The sequence below is a fragment of the Alosa pseudoharengus genome, unplaced genomic scaffold (assembly GCF_046254945.1).
Source record: "Alosa pseudoharengus isolate Yale_2024_CS ecotype anadromous, Long Island Sound unplaced genomic scaffold, YU_APseudo_1.1 YU_APseudo_1.1_scf_14, whole genome shotgun sequence".
Taxonomy (NCBI): Eukaryota; Metazoa; Chordata; class Actinopteri; order Clupeiformes; family Clupeidae; genus Alosa; species Alosa pseudoharengus.
Window position 1 is genome coordinate 23918654 of NW_027468609.1, and position 21062 is coordinate 23939715.

The window sequence follows — 21062 nt, forward strand, 5'->3', positions numbered from 1 at the left end:
ATCATATACATTTCTCATTGTTACCTATTTACTAATAGTTTTACCTGAACAGCATGCAAAAGTATGTCTGAACTACTTTTATGCAATATCTTACATAATGATCAAGGAATAAACATGTCATTAATTGATTATTGGGGGCATCTTCATGCAAATCTATGAAGTTGCACAACTGCAGCAACACAAGATAAGATTTGTTGTGTGGTGTTATAGTTGTGTTTCACATAAGTATCGCCTTTCCAGAGTGTCATAATGTTGTTCACATGTGGGACAGGTTCATCCCATTTATTCACACGAAATGTGCTTCCAGTGGCACCTACTAAATTAACAGACCCCATGATCCACCTGAATGCCTCAAGTGTTTTATTTGTTTGTTTGACAGTGCATCATCTTGTATCCAATCAAAAATTCTAATGAATATAACAGGTACAGACGTACCAAGGCTCTTTAAAGACCCTATGACAACACACACTTTTTCTGACGGAAGGCTTACTGTTTTGATGGAATTATGTCTTTTTCATAAGACTTCTTGCAAAGCTGTACTCGTATAATTAGCCATCATTATAAGGGTTTTTATCCATTTTGTCATTTTAACTCATTGACATCCAAATCTGAAAATGAAGCGCTAAAACCTGAACCAACTTGACATAGAGGATGCACAGGATTATAATGGGGGATACTATTGTTCTTTAAGATGTACTGTATCTAACTCTTAAAGGCCCAGCAGCATTTCTGTGTACTGAAATAAACATCAAGTTATGCGTTTGATACATCATCCCGAAAACAATCTGATCACCATTGTTTTGTTCTTTAGTTCAAATGTTTGATGCAGTGCATCCAAGCGCTGAAGCCATGCTGGCATGGGGCTCAGGCTAACACCACACTCTTTCTACCCATATTAGGAGAGACTCACGGAGGAGTGATACATTCAGCACCAGAGTTTAAGACCATGCTTCACCCCACAAGATAACACTGTCGTGACCAAGCGATCCTACATCAACAGCACGGAGATGTGTTCTCTCCCAGAGTATGCAGTGGTGTTGTCTTCCAGATGAAAAGCCTAGTGAGTCTCTGCAGCACAAACTATTTAGTAATTTAGTAAACCTTGTAGGCCAGTGGTTCTTAAACTGGGGGTCGCCAAATATTTTGGAGGGGTCCGGATTAAATACATTTTTCTAAAGTTTTTTAGTCAAAGGCTACCATTGACATAATGCCTTTGGTGTTGACATAGCCTACCTATGAGAGAAGACATTTTCTGCCTCTGCTTCCAATGCCCATCTCACAACATTTCGAAACCAAATTCCACCAGTTAGAGAGAAGGGGGTCACGAGACGTGGCCCATGTTTTTTGTGGGGTCGCCAGAGAAAAAGTCTAAGAACCACTGCTGTAAGCTACAGTATTATGTGACAATAAACTTCCTTGTATCCTTGTATCCTTGTATTTGCACCTCTGGAATCCCTTGTAGTGTTGCATGTAGTCTTTGCTTACTCTTTCATTTATACTGTCTAGCCACGGAAGAACTCATACTTTAGTAACGTTGTGATTCATATGTGTACTTTGGACAAATAGAAGGATTGTGTCTAGAACTCTGCTCTTGATGTCAGTGCATAATTGTAAAAAGAGAAGAAAAATAAGAATAGTTTTCTATAGTTTAGCTTTGTGTTCCAAACTGGGAGCTTTGTACTGAAAAGCTTCAACATTCTTCCAAGAGTTTTGGATGGTCTGTCACATTTTGGTTTGGTTTGGCCTGTTTTCATTCAAGAAAATTACATGCTTAAATAACTTGGCAGAGACAATATGCAATAGAAACATTCTGCTCATAATTTTTACTTCCCAGAGGGGGGAGGTGCAAGGAGAGAGAGAGAGACAGAGAAAGTAAGAGGTGGAGGGGGCAAGGGATGAGGGAGAGGAGGGGCAAGAGAGGGGCATGGGATGAGAGAGAGAGAGAGAGAGAGAGAGGGGAAGGAAGAGCATGACCCTATTATATCCTTTTGAGAGCCATTATGATCTGATCAGATGAATGAGCTGACTGGTCAGATAGCTGGACAGTAATTTCACTGCCCTCCCATGAAAACACTGAGTCATGTCCAATGAAACTCAGTGCCCATGGGAATCAGTGACATGTCAAATCACATTTGAATTGTCCTTAACAATTCAATCATTAAATTAGGCTAAATTAAACTAACCGGGGATGAAAAATTAATTAGTGTGATTTACGGATAAGTAATATCTCATTTTATCTATAGCAAAAATCAGTTGGGGTATCCGTTTGTCAAACACTACTTGATACCATTTCTTAAACAAAGTTTCACTTAGGAGCAATGCTTTGCTTAAATGAAAGCATAATATGTATGTATGGCCTGATAATGAAAGATTGATCATGGTTAGTGTAGTCCACAGTGCAACTGATCCATGAAAATCCCCCACAAATACTGTATGCAGTTCAAGAGATTAATCTGGGAAAGGGAAGATATTCTGTGCTGGATTCGGTCTCAGGTGAGTTTAAGTGGAGTACAAGGATGAGTTTCTCAGTGCTATACAATGTTTTAATGTTATTTACACTCGAAAAGCAAGTAAAAGCATTTTTTACAGGAGAAGGGAGGAGGAAAGAGGAAGATTATTTTGTATAATTCTATGCAGGCAACAAACCTGTGCAGACACACACACACACCACACACCTTTCATACACACCATTAAGTACAAGAAGCATGAAAAGGAATTAACCAGATTTCCTCTACTACATCGACATAAAACAAGAAGTTGATGCTGAGTACATATTCATAGAAATCAGAATAGAATCAAATTTCATTTCAGCTGGCTAACTTTGAAACTACTTTCAGGAACTCACTCCCAGTCATACATATAAACTTAAAAGGATGCGGCAACACATCACTAGAAATTCTTAAAAGTTCAGCATTCCATTCTTAAGCTCAATCTTCCCAACGTTTTTTTTATCTTTAGTTGCAGGGTTCTAGTACTGAGGCCAGAATAAGGCCATACAGCATTAATTGAAGTAATTTCTGTGATGTACTAAAAGCAAATTGGGCTATACATATTTAATATATGTTTATGACTATAAAGTAAACAGTAAGGTCAGGTTTTTGTAAACCTGCATTCAAACAAAGTAAAAACATAAAAACATGGGAAATATGAATTATATTCAACACACATTCATTTGCTCCTGATACGGAGGTCATATACCCTGTTTTTTTTTTGTCTTTTTAGTCTCCCACAAATGCATTAACAGTTTAGCATGTAGTCATAGCGGAAAAACAGAAATACTTCTCTTTACCAAAGATCCTTTATCAACCGTCTTTGTCTTTACTGTAAAAAGTAAAAGCTATATTTAAAGCACATTTTACCCTGCATTTTTAATCCAAATTGGTTTGCATTTTTGCAAGTAACAAAAGTAAACTGTTTTACTTACACCTTTGGAATTACACAATAAGAAGCATTTTTATTGTTTGTCATTATAAACTACATGCGGCACCATTCTAGATTGGAATACACACCATTTAGTGTGTTAGACTGTCTGTGTGTGTGTGTGTGTGTGTGTGTGTGTGTGTGTGTGTGTGTGTGTGTGTGTGTGTGTGCCTGCGCTGTGTATTTAAATACACACTCCTACACCCCTTTGAGATGTTCACTCCGATAACATGAATCGCATGTTTACAGCTTCGCGGTGGCTGATGTCTGCAGGGTTAACTGTCTTGTTCAAAGGCACAACAGCAGTAAGCTCCATATGTTACATGTTCCTTAATACCAAACTCCAGGAAGTGGCTACCGATAAATCTGCCATGCTGACGATCAAGCCTTTGCACGTTCGAGATAAGAGGAAATAATTAAATGTGCTCAACAAAAAGAACACACTTAACATTTATTTGCACATTCCAGAGGGAAAGCAGAGGGGTGTTCAACATGAAAGGTTCAGGGGAGAAATGACGCACACAGAAAGCACCCTACATGAGTCAGTGAGCACAGGGCAACACAGGGATGGGGAAAAGAGGTCGGGAGAGGAAAAGAAAGAGAGAAAGAGAGATAGACAGTCTAAAAAGAGAGAGATCTTGTCAATGTTTCACTATACATTGTATCATTTAATGTGCCAAAAAAGCATCTTTGACTTGAGAAAGGAAGAGTTTGAGTCTGAAGAGATAGAGGGAAAAAGAAAAGACAGAAAGAGAGAGAGAGAGAGAGAAAGGGAGAGAGAAAGAGAGAGAGGGAGGGACATGAAGGAGAGACAGGGTGTATGAGAGCACACCACAGCAGCAGCGTCTACAGGAGTGAGCGGTTCTAGGACCATTAACTACAAGAACAGGAACGGAAAGCAGCACTTCATCTTCAACAGAAACCATTACAAACGGGAGGTGCCACTGATAGCAGCTAAAAACGCAACATGAAACTGTGCGGCTCACTGTAAAACCGACATACATCTTACTGTAAAACCATACAGCTCACTGTAAAACCAACAAATGTCTCACTGTTAAACCATACAGATCACTGTAAAACCAACATACATCTCACTGTAAAACCATACAGCTAACTGTAAAACCAACATATGTCTTACTGTAAAACCACACAACTCACTATAAAACCATACGGCTTACTGTGAAACTATACAGATCACTGTAAAACCATATGTCTCACTGTTAAACCATACAGCTCGCCTGTAAACTCCAGGATAAACATTTGGATCAATGTCATAACAATGGCCTAGGTATTGATTAACATGGGTTATAATCAAGCATGTTTTTAACTATATGTGTGTATGCACAATGCACATAATAAAATAATTTCATGGACAGTGTCCAAGGTCCCCAATATGCCTAATGCCTGTGAAATAACGCCTTTGCATTCACTTCTTCTTTGTCATTTTGTCGTTATTATTGATTTGCGCTCCATCCATCCAAGGACTGACTCTGTTTCCTTCTTCTGCATTAGCAGCCTTCAACAATCCCATCAGAGTACATTCAGTCAGTTCCATTTCACCTCCTCCACAGTCTCCTCCTCAAGCAACCTCTTCTCCTTCCCTGGGTCCAGCTATTAGTCCTTGGCATGCTATGGTTTGTTTTTAACTTCAACATCCAAATCAAGTATTAATCTCATGCTAACCATAATATGTAAAGTGGCAAATTGATCTCAAATAAGTCTTGTGTCATTGTCAATGGAGAATTTAGTTGGGTTCAATAGCCAAACGACTTTATCAATATGGTTCTTCAGAAATACCGGGGAATGCATTTGAGGCTTGTTTTAGTACACATCTGTGTCTGGATCATCAGTATGCCTGTTCTCCGAAATCTTTCTTAATACACTGCAACACATTGAACACATCCGCTACTTACTTACAACCAGTCGTGTAAAAACCTGCTAGCACATAACACAACTCACAAGCTGACCGGGCTGATCGCCCAAGATGTCTTCCTCCATCATGTCTCTACTACAATGTAAGGTAACATGTCTCTACTACAATGTCGTTTGGTTACTAGTGAGCAGGGGGAAAAAACATTTAAAAAAAGCTCAAAGCAAGGAAGAGGTTTCAAAAACCCTTATGGTTGATGGAAAAGGGTAAAAGGCTGTAGGGTCCTTGTCAATTTGGTATGATGACAGAACGGTGGAACCATCCGAGGTTCTGTACGTCCTTAGCATCTGTCCTCATGCTCATTTATTTGATTCAGGTTTTTTTTGTCTAATTGTTATTACTCACTGGACAAGGATAACCGTAGAGAAGACTTTTAAGTAGAGCCTGATTATCGAGGTCACATCATGTTGGAGAATCAAGATTATTGAGGTCACATCATGTTGGAGAATCATATGTAGCTCCACTTGTTTAGCTATAGGATTCTTTGATGGTGTCAGTCAGAAAGTTTGTTCAAAAAGTTCAGATAGCAACAAAATCCAGGAAAGCTGTCTTGCGTGAAGTGGTTGAATACTGATAGAATCCAGGAGACAGTCCGAAACACATAGAGTTTCTTTTAATCGTGTGCTGCTGCTAGCTGTCTCTGCCCAATGCATGCCGATGCTTGCTGGGTGAATGTGGTCATATGGTTATGTGGTTATGTGGTCGTGGTTGCCACTGTGGTTGTGGTGGGGATCTCAGATGAAGGTGGAGTCCAGGGTGCTGCTGTCGTGAGTGCTTCTGGCACGGGCCTCAAAGAGCTGTTTTATGAGGGCTGACTTCTCCTGCTCCAGCTGGGTGATGCGCTCACTCCTCTCTGTTACCTCCTGGTAGGGGGGGGGGGCAGAGAGAAGAAGGAGGGTAAACGATTGAACAAGGAGTGAGAGAGAGAGAGAGAGAGAGAGCAGGGGAGGAGGTGGAGAAGAGGAGGGTAGAGGAGGTATGAAGTAACAGAACACAATGGAAAACACAATGAAAGCATAGGCCTCTATAATCCAGACAGACTAAAATAGTGATGCCCACAGCGATTTCTTTGCAAATATAGCCAGCCTACTGCTGCAATAATGCCATTGGTATGAAGAGACAGAAGCTTGTTTAGCTCCAAAAAAAAGCCTTAGAGACTGTACCTGTGTAAGAAGCCGGTTCTGGTCTTTCAGTCTCTGGATGGCCTGTGGGGGGGCCGTGGCAGAGGACTGGGCACTGGGAGAGATGGTGGGGGGCTGTGCACTGGGGGAGAAGGATTGCTGCTGGGGAAGAGAGAACAAGAGAGAATGAGACAGAGAGGAAGAGAGGGAGAAAAAGAGAAAGAAGATGTTGAAGAGACTTGACTATAGTAGATTTGATAATAGACAGACTTTCAGTAAAGACTTGTTAGGTTAACAAGCTAGTTATTAAATTATGCGGAAATAAAATGTTGATCCAAAACTTTTTAGAGGGCAATATTAAGCTATTTTGGATTGATATTCTTAAAGTCCCTGTTTTTTGGGTCAACTATCCACCCACCCATTGAGGTGAAATAAAAACCTATCACAGCAAGCCAGTATCCCGGTCGATTACCTCTAAATTCCTAACCACTGGGAAACTACACAATGTTAACGCATGTGGATCAGATGGTTTAGGAGAGTTTGCTTTTACGGCTCTTACCGCAGACAGGATGAGCATTCTTCAGCTGCTAATGCTAACTGTGGAAAATCTTATCTAGGTTCTTTAGCTCAAGGAAATGCGACAAGATACAGAAAGTGCTGGCATGCATTTGTGTAACTGAACTGAACTGTCATTAGAAAGCCAGGTTGAAGTGTGAAGTTACCAAAGAGAAAAGACTATAGCAGATGACATGTTCCTATAAAACTTCTAAAGGTAAAGTCATTCATAAGAGAACATTATGAAGCAATTGGGGTTGTTTTGGCCTTCCTGTAAAGTTAGTGAAATGTCACTTACGCTTACTCTGGTTTCAAGCCCTCGATATGTAGCTCATATTTTCTCAGTATGTAGTGTCATTATGTTGATGGAGATTACCGTATATTAGCATAGTATGTAGGTGTAAAAACTTTCTTCAGAGATGTGTGATGAGAGCATGATTAAGTAACTCACCATTCCCGAACAGGATATGAGGTCATTAAGGCAGCGGTTGACTTCCTGTAGTTTGGGTAGTAGGACATTAATGCGACTTTGATTGGATTCGGTCAAGAAATCCTGTAAAGGGAGAAAGAGTCATCTTAGCATCATGACAACTTAACAAGTGATCCTTGTCACACAGTAACATTGCTTAACTTACTACCTCAGTTGACAATACCATGTGATTAATGCACATACAAAAGCAAAAGAGGAAGTTCTAGGGTGTTTGATTATTAATTTGTTGACTTGTGAACAACAGGGATGTTAACATGTGAGAACAACTGATTAAACGCATCAATTACAACACCAGAAGAACTATTCCGCACACACTTGAGACTTGAAGATAACTGATTTGGCAATTATATGGTGCGTAAAATTAGCTTAGTGTTGTCAGACCATCCATCAACACATGTTTCACTGGGAGTTCTCAAATGAGAAAGCGTGTTACCTCTTGCTCTAGACCAGTTCCAACTCTTTTTGTCACCTCCCTCTATCCTGCAGTTGTTTTGCCTCAGATTTCATTGGAGAGCAATCAGTATTGACGCTTCTCTCTGGCTCCCAGAGGTTTTTTTGGGCCAGCAATCAGCAACTAAAGAGGTTTGTTTGTTAAGTTGACGATGTGAGAGAAAGATGCTAACAATGGGCTACTGGGAGAGAGTAGCGTCGATACTGATTGCTCTCCAATGAAATCTGAGGGGAAACAACTGCAGGAACTGACTTGGAACTGGTCTAGAGCGAGAGGTGACACACTTTTCCAAGCCCTCAGCATCTCTGGAACGTACCGAGCAGAGGTTGCTTTGGCCTACGAGCCTCTGTCTCTCGGTGACGCTGTGGATCTGGGCCTGGTACCACTCACGGGCACGCTCCACCACCTCAAGCCCCGCCAGCAGAGAGTCCTTCTCCTGTTCCAGCTCCTTCATCTGCTTCAGCTACGAAGGAGAACAAGACACACAAACACTGATTGTTTTTTTGTTTTTTTGGGGGGGTGGTGGGGTTCCCAGTACATGTAAAGTTCACAGAGAACACACAAGTTTGGAATTTGTAGCATTCACATTTAGCAAGAGGAGCACTAAAAAGTTCAAATGGGCTCAGTGCCCATACATGGAGGAAGGAGACTTCCATTCTGGTTTGTGTTACTTAGCAATTAGTAGTGGCAATTGCTATATTCCAGAGCTGACAATATGATACTATCACAATGTCTGGGCTACTATACAGTATTATTCCAATTCTAACATATTTCATGACACAGCAAGTATTATGATTAAATTCTGCAGTACACTGTGATTTATTTGTTTTTGTAGATTAGATTCAACGTTATTGTCATTGTGCTGAGTACAGTATACAAGTCCTTGGTGTGTTAAATTTGTTCTCAAGTCTAACTTCTAATTTTCACTGTGAATGAAGAGAAGAATGAGATCTTGTGACATATTGAACAAGCAATAATATCATAATAGATGTTTGTACCAAAATAAAATACTAAATAAATTGCAGTATTGTGATAATATTGGATCAGAAAATATCACAACACTACACTGTAGCATTTTTTCTGTTCTTCTTCTCTATTAGCTATGCTTCTTTGGTGTTAAGAAGCCCTTGGTTTGGGGCCAGTGAAATCAGATCCACTGGACTGGAATAACACTAGGATGGGCTAAGCCATATCTGCTTGACTACCAGACCTCATTTCTCGTTTCCTTCTCATTTGCCTAAGGGCACATTCTTGAGACTGGATGTCGGCGCTAGCCCATTTGGCCAAGGGGTGTTTTGTCTAAAAGAGGCATGGCAACGATGGAAGGTATCGTGTTGTCTATTCAGACCACCGGCAGCCATATTTGGTTGAAAGACCTCTGCAGTCGGCTCCTTGCCGTCTCCTGGCAATAAAACACTTGTTGCCGTGTGACAAGCCGATTTCTCCTGACTCGTGTGAGTTTCAGATTCAGCTGGCTTATTTGGAGTTGAGACACCAAACGTTGTTCCCCCTTGACACGGTTAAAATATACTTACAAGCTCATGTCAAGGGCTACGAGAGGGGAAAAAGATTACATCAGTGTACTGATTTGAGTCTCTCTATATCTCTCGCTCTCTCACACACTTAGACACAGAAACACACATTCTCTCTCACACATACAAACACACACTCATTCTCTCTCTCTCTCTCACACACACATAAACACATTTTCACTCTCTGTCACACACACACACACACACACACACACACACACACACACACACACACACGGAAACCATCCTGCTGCTTCTGGAGTTCTAGCTGGCTAGCTAAGTGGATGAGCTCAGTGCGTTGGCAGAGCAGCGGTGGACTCAACCTGCACCATCGTCTCTCATCCCGTCCCCGGGCATACTAAACACCCTCTCTACCACACACACACACACACACAAACCCTTTGAGCGGCCGCTCCGCTTCAATGGGAGCGGGCGAACACAGAGGAGGAGCAACAAGTGAGATAGCCAGAGAGTGAGAGAGATGTAAAGAGCGAACGAGAGAGACAGGGAGAGAGAAAGAGAGAAATGAACGAAAGAGAAAAGAGGGGAGGGGGGGAGGGATGGAGTCAGGCTTTTGTGCTGGCTGGAATGAAGCATGACCTAGTGTCAGGCTGTGTGTTTGTGTGGTGGGCCACAACGAGGGTAAATCCTCTTTCTAAAGAGTGCAGGGGGCAGGCAGTGGTGTGGGGTGGGGTGGGGTGGGGTGAGGTGAGGTGGGATGGGGGGGGGGTAGAATACAGAGCTCAACAGCCTAAAGGGGATGCTTCATTGACAGGACCACTGCCACAGTTAAAGCGACACTTACGAGTTAGAACAGACTCAACTGAAAATGACGAGATGCAACAGACAACTTCACAGTTTAAATAGCAGCGCATGGAGAACATGTTTAGTTATAGAGCCATACTGAGTCCTACAATATACTTTCAATCTAGATCAATCTCAAAGGAAATCATTCACAACATAACGTGACAGCTGTGTTCAAAGGCAGTGTACTCATTCCTCTAATAGTCAAATTGGAGAAGATCAGCTACTGTAAGCATATCAACTGTACACAAACCACAAGCCACAAACTGTCTGATATCAACCTGGCTGATGCCTGTTAATCTGTGCCCAGCACTAAGTTACAAAGTCTCATTCAAGAGCCATAAATCACACACACAGAGAGAGAGAGAGAGATTAGGCTTTTTCTTCTTAACCAACTTCATTACTCCCAATCACCTTGCTGTCATTTTCACTTTCCACCTCTCTCTCTCTACTATGTCTGCCTGTCCTTCTCTATCTCTTTCTTTTCAGACTCTACCATGTTCTCTCTATTTCTGTTTAGCTTAACCCCTAATTCTACCTCTTGTTTGCAATCTCTCTCTCTCCCCCTCTCTCTCTCTCTCTCTCTTTCTCAAACACAACACACTGACTCTTGGCCTCTCTCCACAAAGTTTCCATTCCACTCACCCAGAGGAAAAAGTGCAGAGCCTTGCTGCTGTACAGGCTGGAGCTCAGGGGGATGAAGACGGTGGTGTAGGCTGCCCAGACCGCCGTCCAGGCTGGGCCAGGAGGGCCAAGCGAGTCCCCTGCTTCCAGGCCCCTGGGTCCAACCCGGCTCACAACCATGAGGACGGGACGTGGTCAGAGGAGGTGGAGGAGGAGGAGGAGGGGGAGGAAGGGGGGAAGGGGGGGGGCACGGTGAGCCCCGCTAGGTCTACTCACAGAGATGCCAGAGAGAGACGGACAGGACCACAACAAGGGAGAGAGAGAGAGAGAGAGAAAGATAGAGAGACAGGGAGGGAGGGAGAGAGAGAGAGTGGAGAGATACAGAGAGATAGTCTGTGAGGGAAGCAGGGTCGGCAGAAAATGAATGTCAGGAGAGAGAGAAGAGGGGGGGCAGAGGGTGTGAGCGAGAAAGAGTGAGAGAGAAAAAGAGAGAGAGTGAAAGAGAGAGGCAGAAATGAGTGCTGAGAGAAAAGGGGGAGTGGGCAAATGGGAGGTCTAACAGGAGAGAAGGGGAGAGGGAGGGGAGGCAGGGAATGGGAATGAGAGAGGAGGTTTTGAAAAGGGGGGGGCATGTGTGGTGGGGGTGAGGGGGGTAGTGGTGAATTGGCCACAGAGAGTGCAGTCTGTGCAGCACGCTGCTGTAATCCAAACCCTCCTCTATCCAAACTTTCCCTCGCACACAGACCATGCTCACTAACTGTGCTCACCAGACCAGGCACAACCTCCAATTCCACTAAGTACACACAGCCTATGGAGAAACGGTTGGAGGGACTGATAGCTCAGAAAAGGGGCTCCTTTTCTAACAGCGAAATGTAATGAGTTTCTAATAAGCAGGATTTTCTGGAATTTCCTGGTCGAACCAGGAGAGGGTATGCTTGTGTGTATGGCTGTTGTAGTGAGCACATATTTGAGGCAGAGAGAGGGGGGAAGTGAGAGAGAGAGAGAGAGAGAGAGAGAGAAAGAGAGAGTTGGTATTCATACCATTCCATAATCGACTCCATTAGTGATGGTGTGCCTTCTCTGTTCGTCGCGGCTCCGGCAGTGGCGCCTGGAGCCACTGAAGCCTGTGGTCGTCTCACTCTGTGATCGGGGGAGACCAACAGGCTCCACAGAACCTGACAAATTGGGGGTGGGGGGGGGGGGGGGGCATGGAAAGACAGGGGAGGGGGGCAGAGGGGGTAGAGTGATTAATATCTTTGGCTCACCATGACGATCACATTTTCTCAACAAAACAGTTCCAGTATAAATTGTACAAAAACTCAGAGAGAGCACTTAAGTTCTCAGACAACATTTTGACTAAGGAAGCAGCCTAAGGACCAATGCAGAATAAAAATGTAATTGAAACTTTGAAACATCCTTTGATTATGTATCTCAGCAACTCTTAGTCAAACAACAAGATGAACCAACTCTTTTCAGTAAATAGCATCAGTAATGTTTAACATCTGCTAGCAGACAATTGCCTCATCATTCGTTTCTGCTCTATTTTGAAAAATGTGGTGCATTTATATAAAGGCTAATGTGGGATTAGGTATCCTAATACTTAACAACAATGTTTTTTTTTTTTCAATTAACTGAAAAGTAATTTAAATTTTTTAACACTGGCATCAGATCCTTGTAAAAATACAGGTTTCACAGGTTTCATCATGCATGGTGGGTATAGGTGGCAGATGGTAATGAGGCTTTTGTTAGCAATTTAAAGGTGTTAAAGGTATTTACACTCCAACAATAACAACAATGGTTAAAGAAGTGCACCGCTAGATGTGAGCTATGGCTAACACCCATATCATTTAAAGGATTTCAAAGAGGCTGAAAGGTTGTGATTAAACAATTACAGTAACACAGATAGTGCATTTCGATAATACAATCAACCACACGAGGGCGCTACACCATCTACTGTCAGCGCTCACTCTTATGATAAGGGGCATGCCAATCAAAATGCAGAGAACAAGAGTGAGGCATACCGAACTTGACGGTGATATTATTTGTGCTGAGTGCGCTGAGCTGCTGTCAGGAGAAATAAATTACACGGAGAGAGAAGAAACACTCCAAGAGTTCACGGTCGCTGTCTGACATTCATCCGCCCTGCGTTAATTGGCAATGCAACACTTCTCTGCACAGGCCGAATGTTTTGAGGTCAAAAGCTGGTGGGAAAATATGCGAGATATGCAGGTTTCACACTCGCGTCAGAACGACGTATCCTCAAGGCTATCTTTGGAGGTGCGCTGGCTACGGGCCAGCAATTGCATACCGACAGTGAACGTTAGGTGCGTTCTTATCAGCGCGAGAAACGAAGGAGCAAAAGAGGGGGAGGAGGGGAATGAAAGTAAGGGAGAGAAGGAGAAAAAATAACAGAGCTTGTTTACTTTTCAATAGGAGAGCAGGGGTGAAGAGTACAGGCCAGAAAGATGAGCTCATCATATCCGGGTTGGGATCAGACGTCTCGAGGTTGAGAGAGGGAGATGCCATGGGGGCAGAACCATATCATTGTTTGAACTACAGTAACATTTTCTCACTGCACTCTTTAGAACATATAGTGTTTAGATAGCACATGCTTATCAAGTGTAATGTCAATCTACAACAAGTACTATAGGGAATTCAGTTAAGATCAAGGAAATACCGGCAATGAGTTGATGTTTCCAATGCCACAGTGTCTTGGGTGTGTGGCGTGTGAACCAAATGCTGGGTGTGAACACAGCCGTCAGGCAGGTCCCTGTCATATTGGCTGAATAGTGAATGTGAGTAGTAGACCACATAATTAGTTTTCCTCTGATTACAGGGCCTTGGGCTGCCAAAGCAGACAAGCCTTTCCCTATAATCACATAATTTACTATCGACAGCTGCTGAAATGTGGGAATTAGTAAACATTACTTTTCTTCCTGTGAAAACATTACTCATGAGTTTGACTATCAAAAACATTAGTTTTCTCTCTTTTTTCTCACTGCAGCAACCTTACTGTTTATAAGTACCCGACTATTGAGGTATAATAAATAATTAATACAGTTATGAGTAACTGCTGGATGTCTGATATTTTATGAATGGCACGTTTAGCTTTGTGCTGGGTAGGGCCAGTGGCACGTGACCCATTCACAGCCAGAGAGCCAGTCAGTCAGAACCAGAGGAGCAGGCCGGCACGCAGGCGGGGGGTGGTGGTGGTGGTGACAGCAGCAGGCAATCTCAGTGGAGACCAGGGAACCGCCTGAGGCCTGGGAGAGTGCTGTGTTTGGCAAAAAAAAAAAAAAAAAACACTAATCCCAAACGCTGACCTGACACATCCACTGAAACAGCTCCCAAATGAGCCGTCTCTCTCCGGCGGGCCTGAAGTATCGAACGTGACCAGAACTGACTAGCTGTGACTGGCAGTGCTGATGGGGAAAGGAGGGTGGCTGGGAAACAAGCGGAAGCTCCATGCTCCGCTGATGTTAAATTTTGCATTGCGTTATCTAAGCAGGATCGTTCCCCTCTCTCCCTCCTTGCCAAGGGCCCCACTTCACCTCTGACCTCATTCAAAAGGCTTGTTCTGTGAATCCCAGTGAGGTGAGTTCACCACCGAAACTCCCAGGTAGTCGCCTGCCGAGAGAGAACAAGCTCCAACAAGCTTGTGTTGTGCTCTGCTCTGCCTCCTCCACTCAACTTGTCGTTGCTCAGGGAACGAGTGAGCGCCCTGAATTACTGGTAGATAGAGAGAAAGAGAGAGGAAGAGTGTCGAGAGTGCACTCACCAACACATACTGCTTTTATGTCAGTCTGTTATTATAATACCTCAACAATGCGATTAAAGCTGCCAAATAATCTTTCAAAAAGTTGGACTGATGTGATGCAGTGCATAAAGGATAAATTCAGGAAATGTTGTGTACAAACATTTAAGAGCCAATGTTTGTGAAGAGATTTGGATTTATCATAACATTTCAGCCCTCTTACAGCCACACACACATTGCTCACTTAATCATCACCTGATCCCAGTTGGAATGGGAATATTTTACTTGACCTTGTAAATAGTTACATGGTGCCATGGCGATCAAATATTTAGGGAGTATTTTTCTTCAAAGGGCTAGATAGACTGTATGAGTGGGTGGATCAACAGATGATAAGATAGGTGGATGGATACATAGAGTATGGAGGGCTGTATTGCATCCCACAGTCCAGAGGCTGGAGTGTTGCCATTAGCCCCCCAGGGCAGGTGGCTTGGGAACCGCAGGGAAGCTCCCGGCCTCTGCTGCACTACCGTGCCTCAATTACCAGCGTGGCGTAATCCGCTCAGATCCCCCGGTGGCCGTGCGAGAGGGCAAGGGGGATTACATCACCGGGCAGTGCCAGCCAGCTAGCCAGCCAGCCAGCCAGCCTGCCATCTAGCCACAGCCACAGCCTGGGCTCCACTGCCAGCGATGTAAGTATGCACCCAAGCTGAGTCTGCCCCGTCCTGACAGGACGGCAAGGGAGCGAGGGACTAGCCGTGTCAGAGTTATAGTTACGGACAGTACCGCAGTATCCCAAAGGAGAGGAAGAGTGAGTGAGAAACAGAGAGAGCGAGAAAGCGGAAAAAGAGAGAGCGGAGAGATAGGAGAGGGGAGAAAGTGAGATGCTATTAAAGGATGAGAGCTCAGTGTGGAGGATGGGAGTCTGACAGGAACTAAGGAGAGAGAAAGAGAAAAAAAAAGTCTCTGTGTGTGTGTGAGTATGAGAGAGAGAGAGAGAATATGCATGTGTGTGTGTGTGTGTGTGTGTGTGTGTGCGTGTGCGTTGTGTGAGAGGGGCGGGATGATTCAGTGCAGTAATTTGTTAGTGACATTACAAAGCTCACTGCACCCAGTCCAAACGAATGAGCTCCCCATCTCCAAAGGGCACGGGGAGGCTTTAGTTCCCATCATCCTCCCTGATGACCAAAACTTGGTCCCCGCTGTCCAGTCCCCTGTCCCCCTGGTCTAAACGCTTAACTGGAAGCTGAGGGGATGATCTTTGACTCTGGAATACAGAATATGGGCTAAACATCCATCCAGCAAACCCCCTGGCCCATATTAACCCAAAAAGGCTTATCATATTAGGTCAATAGATTGGGGGTTTATCTCCGTGGCCTATGCGGTGATGTGAGTGTGTCCTGAATCTGTTGCTCTCTCTACTGCACGACCATCTTGTACAGCACTGTACAGGATGGATAGTCTGGCTTATTGCCCCTGGCGGGATGCCGGAAACAAACACAGTCACACAGCCGGTCAATAAACATTGCACCATGCACCCTGTCCAGCTCCCTGAAGGAGAACTCCACACTCTCATCCGTTAATAGGACTTACTTGGCACCTTGACATATCACATAGAAACTAAAAGGGAAGGTACTGTAGGTTAATTGAGGCCCTTGCTGGTTAATGTGTTGGAAGGGTGTCTGACAAGACACCACATAAAAGTGTCTTCTCCAAAGATATATCAGCAAAGGCCAAGGCTGGAAAACCAAAGAATACCAAAGAATACAAGAGCGAGTGCGAGATGACGTCAACACCTTCCAGCTCGGTATTCAGAGAGGTAGAGAGCTTGTTCATGAGAATCATTTTCTTCTCAGAGCGGTCCTGCTTGAAATGAAACGGGCTCCGACTCAAATAAACAAACACAATTCACAAATTACTCATGATTTTATCTTGGGCAAACACAGGGTACGCCACTTGTGTTAAAAGAGCACTGCACATGCTTAGGGGTTATCAAGCCGATTGTGAGAAAACCAACATGAACTTGTGGAGGCAGGTCAGTGAACTATAGCGCTTGACCCTATCCCAGTAATGACTATTGAACCTGCACATTTAAATACAGTCTGCTAACCCAACGTAGACATAATCCATGTCCTTAATATATATCATGCCAGTATGTTGGCAAAAGTAACAGCTGCTGTGTGTGTGTGTGTGTGTGTGTGTGTGTGTGTGTGTGTGTGAGTCCAGTAGGCGACAAACAATGAGGTGTGTGTCTGTGTTCTTTTGACTCAGACAGAACCTACTGGCACCTGAGAGGTTGGTCTGACCCCTTAATAACCCAGCTGATCCTATTACTAAGGATAGCAGTGTATTTCAGTGACAACACACCGAGACAGACGCGCACGGCCGAACACACACTCACTCACAGACACACACATGAAAGGCCAGTGAAAGCAATCATGGCTGTACTAGGCAGAGACAGACACAGGCAAAGATGGCATTCAAATCACCACCAGCACCTGTGGTTTTACACCGTTGAGTGGACCAAAGTGGGTATAATTGATGTGACTGCACAATGGCGCATCTCTCAGGCCAATGACTCGTATTGTTCTATTTTTAGTGTCATGCTCTTTCATGACTTGCCAGCTTGTGTGTGTGTGTGAGATGTCACTGATTTGGTGAAATTGCACTGATTATTTCACAGCGCTTTGAGAATAATTACAATATAACAATATCATAATTATAGTGTTGTGTGATGCTTTGAGTGTATCAACTACGGGTTCATGAAAGCATCAGAGAGCGGAATTGCCAACTTACTTTGCTTTTGGAGCTGTGGCGATTCGAGTGCCAGTGATTCAATAGACCGCATGCGGTTCTGATGATGGGCCTTTTTACCAACCCGAACCGACTCGGTCCGATACGTGCCGCTTTCTGGTACGACAGGAATCCTTTCTAAACTTCTGCCAGTTCTCTCGTAGCCGGTAGTCCCATATCGTTGAGGAGCAGGGGCCGATATATAATGGGAGTGTTCCCCTTGTTTGCTAGATGTGGTGTATCCGTCTTCGTGGTGCCTTGGTCTGCTTTGGAGAGAGGACGCGCGGTTATGGTGCATATTGGTCATATTGCTTGGTCCAAGTGGCCGAACTTTGTTCTCATAACCCCGAGACCCTACGGAGCACCCCGTGGATACACCAGTTTTATGAGTGTGGGGCTGCGACTTCGGTCCAGTTGGATATGACCCCTGTGTAGAAGGTGGGTGCTTGAAGTTACCATTTTCTGGATTGAGCATGGAGTTCCGGAGCCCCGCCACGAAGCGTTCGAAAGTCAGGCAGCCGTGCGGTGGGGTAACCCGCCTCAAGCAGTCCAGAACACCGCTGGGTAAACCCTGCGCTTCAGCACCCTGCCACCGACTTTCAATTTCAGATATGTGCACATATCCTCGCTTCGCATCATCAAGGATGTCAAAAAGAGTTCTCAAACTGTGAAGAAATGCTTTCGGCAAGCCCTCCGTGGTAAACTCCGCGTCCTTCGACTGCATGTTCATCTTACAACCGGCTGTCTTACTCTGTGTCCCTTCTTTTTTGGTACCAGTCTTGCAACTGCTCGCCAAGCCGTTCACTTTGCTACTGCGATCGCTTGCTACCAAAGCCATTAAGTTTTCCGTTTTTACCAAAACCAGATAAATTCTTCCGTCATCTAAATGTAAAAATAAAGAAAATGTGCTTTGGCTCGCCCCGGATGAAACTCTTCTGCTCTCGTCCAGTGATGTATCCAGAGGAATAAAGTGTATTGTAAGAATAGAACGAAAACAACACTTCTTATTGTATATCTTGCCAACCCACTCAAGCGATCTGTGGACCTTACTTATTCCGAGATTCTAAATAAATTTTTTAAGAGGACCGCCCTTCAAACGTCTGCGCAACCCTGTCAACCAGCGCTGTCATTGGTCATATTGCGCATTGCTGTACGCTGATTGGTTGGAGGTTGGTCAAAGAAAAGTTTGAGTTTTGTCCATTGTATTTTTTAAAGCAGTCGTTATGCCTGGAGCCTATAATTCATTCCTTCACCATTTCTATAATTCATTCCTTCACCAACACACTCAAGCTGTCTATTTGACCCTTTTTCAAGACAGCTTCCAGGATTCAGTTTGTGGCTATACACCACTGTTTGAATTACATTACAGATCCACAATTGGACATTTAACTGCAATGAAATCAAGTCCAAGACCAACAAAGACACAGAAGCCTTTCTTTTAATGAAGACACATGTTGACAGTTCTACATTGTGACACAAAGTGCCTTTTTAAAGCCTTTACAGTGAAATCCCTAGTAACTCACCACCGCCATCCAATCCAAATGTTTTACCTGACCTGGCTGGGATCCAAACAGTAAAGGCATCGATCTCAACTGAAACCTCTACACTACAATGTTATGATATGCTGCTTATTGGTTTCCCAGGAGGAGCACATGGCCCAACTAAATTAATAAAACATAACTGATTTGGGACACACACACAGAGACACACAGCCACACACACACACACACCCTGGGGAGACATGATTGCACACACAGAACACAGAGCCCACCAGGGAGAGTGATTAACCCTATAGCTGTTTGTGCCGAGGTATCGATCTTGAGAACGTTTTTAATCAGCCACGGGCAAGTGAAGCGCAGCTGATCTATACAGGGCCAGTGTGGTGCCAGAGGGGTAACATTGGGCACGCAGAGAGAGAGACAGTGAAAGAGAGCGAGAGAGAGAGAGAGAGAGAGAGAGAGAGAGAGAGAGAGAGAGGGAGGGAAAGCTGTATTAGTGCACTGCTCACTGCACAGTACAGCCCTTTGGCTGATGTGCCAGGGGGGTGCTGATGGTGGTAGCTCTGGGCTCTGCTCTACTCTGTTCTTCCTCTCGCTCCCTTTCTCTCTTACATACACACACACACACTCTCTCTCACACTCACTCTCACTCACACACACACTCACTCTCTCACACACACACACTCGTTCACTCACTCACACACACACACACACTGCATGGCCAAGTGTATGTCTTTTCTTGGGGAAATTCGAAATTGGTGCGTCAAATTCTCTTTGCTCGCTCTTTCTCTTTTCACTCTGTCTGTCTGTCTGTTTCTCTCTCTCTGTCTGTCTTTTTCTCTCTCTATTTCTCTCTGTCTGTCTGTCTGTCTGTCTCTCTCTGCCACAGAAGTTTGTGTGCAATGTGAGCAGTGAATCGCTCCCCTGTGCTGTTCATTCACAGGGTCATACACTTAAGCCCTCAGTCTCTCTCTCTCTCTCTCTCTCTCTCTTTCTCTGCCAATGCTCTCTCTTACCCTGTCTCTCTGTCACGCACATGCTCACACATACACACACAGACACACACACACTGCAGTGTTGGACCTTTGCAGATCATGACAGCAAGCTTAGCTTGCTGAAAGGGCAAATCCGTGTGTATACAACATTGTTTGTTTTAATGCTATTATAACCATATGTGGTTCCTCAGTCTGGCAAAGCCTGCAGAGTCACAGCACACGCTGGCGCAGAGCTAATGTTCACTCTCTCTCACACACTCTAGTTCTCTTACACATTCATGCATGTTTTCCCTCCATATCTATCACACACACACACATTGTTTCTTTCCATCTTTCTTTCTCTCCCTAACACTCACTGACACACCTTTTCATATTTATGCATATTTTCCCCCTCCATTTCTCCCAAATATAAGCCATTTTACACACACACACACACACACACACACACACACACACACACACACACACACACACAGAAGACTCTCACACTGCCACTATGCTAGTTATTCTGTCTCTCCCTTCAGCAATATCATGTGCATGTGATGACTGATCTGAGAGCTGGGTCACTGCATTATCGTCTCTGTTTTTTTTTGTTTTTTTGGAGGGTTGGGGTAGGAAGTGAGTCAAATCTTCAAATCTCGAGGCTTTTAATCAAAACTGAGTAGCAAGGCACTCGGAAGAGGGAGACAGAGGTGGATTAAGGCCGTAAGAGAGACGTAGCGGACTCGTTAGCTCCAGAAAGATGTATTTCCCTGTGGTAGGAGCGGATTGTCTTTAATCAGCAGGCCCTAGTTCTGCCCCAAATGGTGCCATGCATACCAGCTGGGGTCAGCACTTTGTGGTTTTTGCTCGCCTCTGGGAAAAAGCTAAGTAGGTTTCTGCTATAATTACCCCTGTTGTGCATCTGAAGAGTGGACTTTGGACCTTCAGTTCCGCCCAAGGAATATGAGGGTAAAATGGTGCCTTTGTTTTATTAACACTCTCTTGAAATGATTGTTTCAGATAGGATTGGGACCTTGTGCTGATCCAGGACTAAAATGACAAAATCCAAAATACATCTGAACCTCTCTCCAGTTGTAACAAGATTGTTTATAACT

At 44.1% G+C, this 21062-nt stretch overlaps 1 protein-coding gene across 2 annotated transcripts; it reads right to left on the minus strand.

Moving 5' to 3' along the window:
* Positions 1–3215: 3215 nt before the first annotated feature.
* sapcd2 (suppressor APC domain containing 2) lies at positions 3216–18511 on the minus strand. Of its 2 annotated transcripts, none has more exons than XM_076284275.1 (6): positions 17475–18511; positions 11969–12102; positions 8284–8430; positions 7478–7579; positions 6514–6630; positions 3216–6213 (listed from the first exon to the last, which is right to left on the minus strand). In XM_076284275.1, the coding sequence occupies exons 1-6, from the start codon at positions 18307–18309 to the stop codon at positions 6085–6087; spliced, it is 1464 nt and encodes a 487-aa protein (XP_076140390.1). In that variant the 5' UTR covers positions 18310–18511; the 3' UTR covers positions 3216–6084. The 2 variants fall into 2 exon arrangements, with proteins under 2 accessions (XP_076140390.1, XP_076140389.1); XM_076284274.1 differs by having other exon boundaries at positions 6514–6633.
* Positions 18512–21062: the final 2551 nt, after the last annotated feature.

What these genes read in the sequence shown, in the direction of transcription:
- sapcd2 (XM_076284274.1), bottom strand. Translation starts at nt 18,309, where the DNA reads ATGGCTTTGGTAGCAAGCGATCGCAGTAGCAAAGTGAACGGCTTGGCG. An exon ending in GCCACAGCTCCAAAAGCAAA is followed by an intron (nt 12,103 to 17,474) that starts GTAAGTTGGCAA and finishes CCAATTTGTCAG; the next exon opens with GTTCTGTGGAGCCTGTTGGT. An exon ending in TCATATCCTGTTCGGGAATG is followed by an intron (nt 6,634 to 7,477) that starts GTGAGTTACTTA and finishes TCTCTTCCCCAG; the next exon opens with CAGCAATCCTTCTCCCCCAG.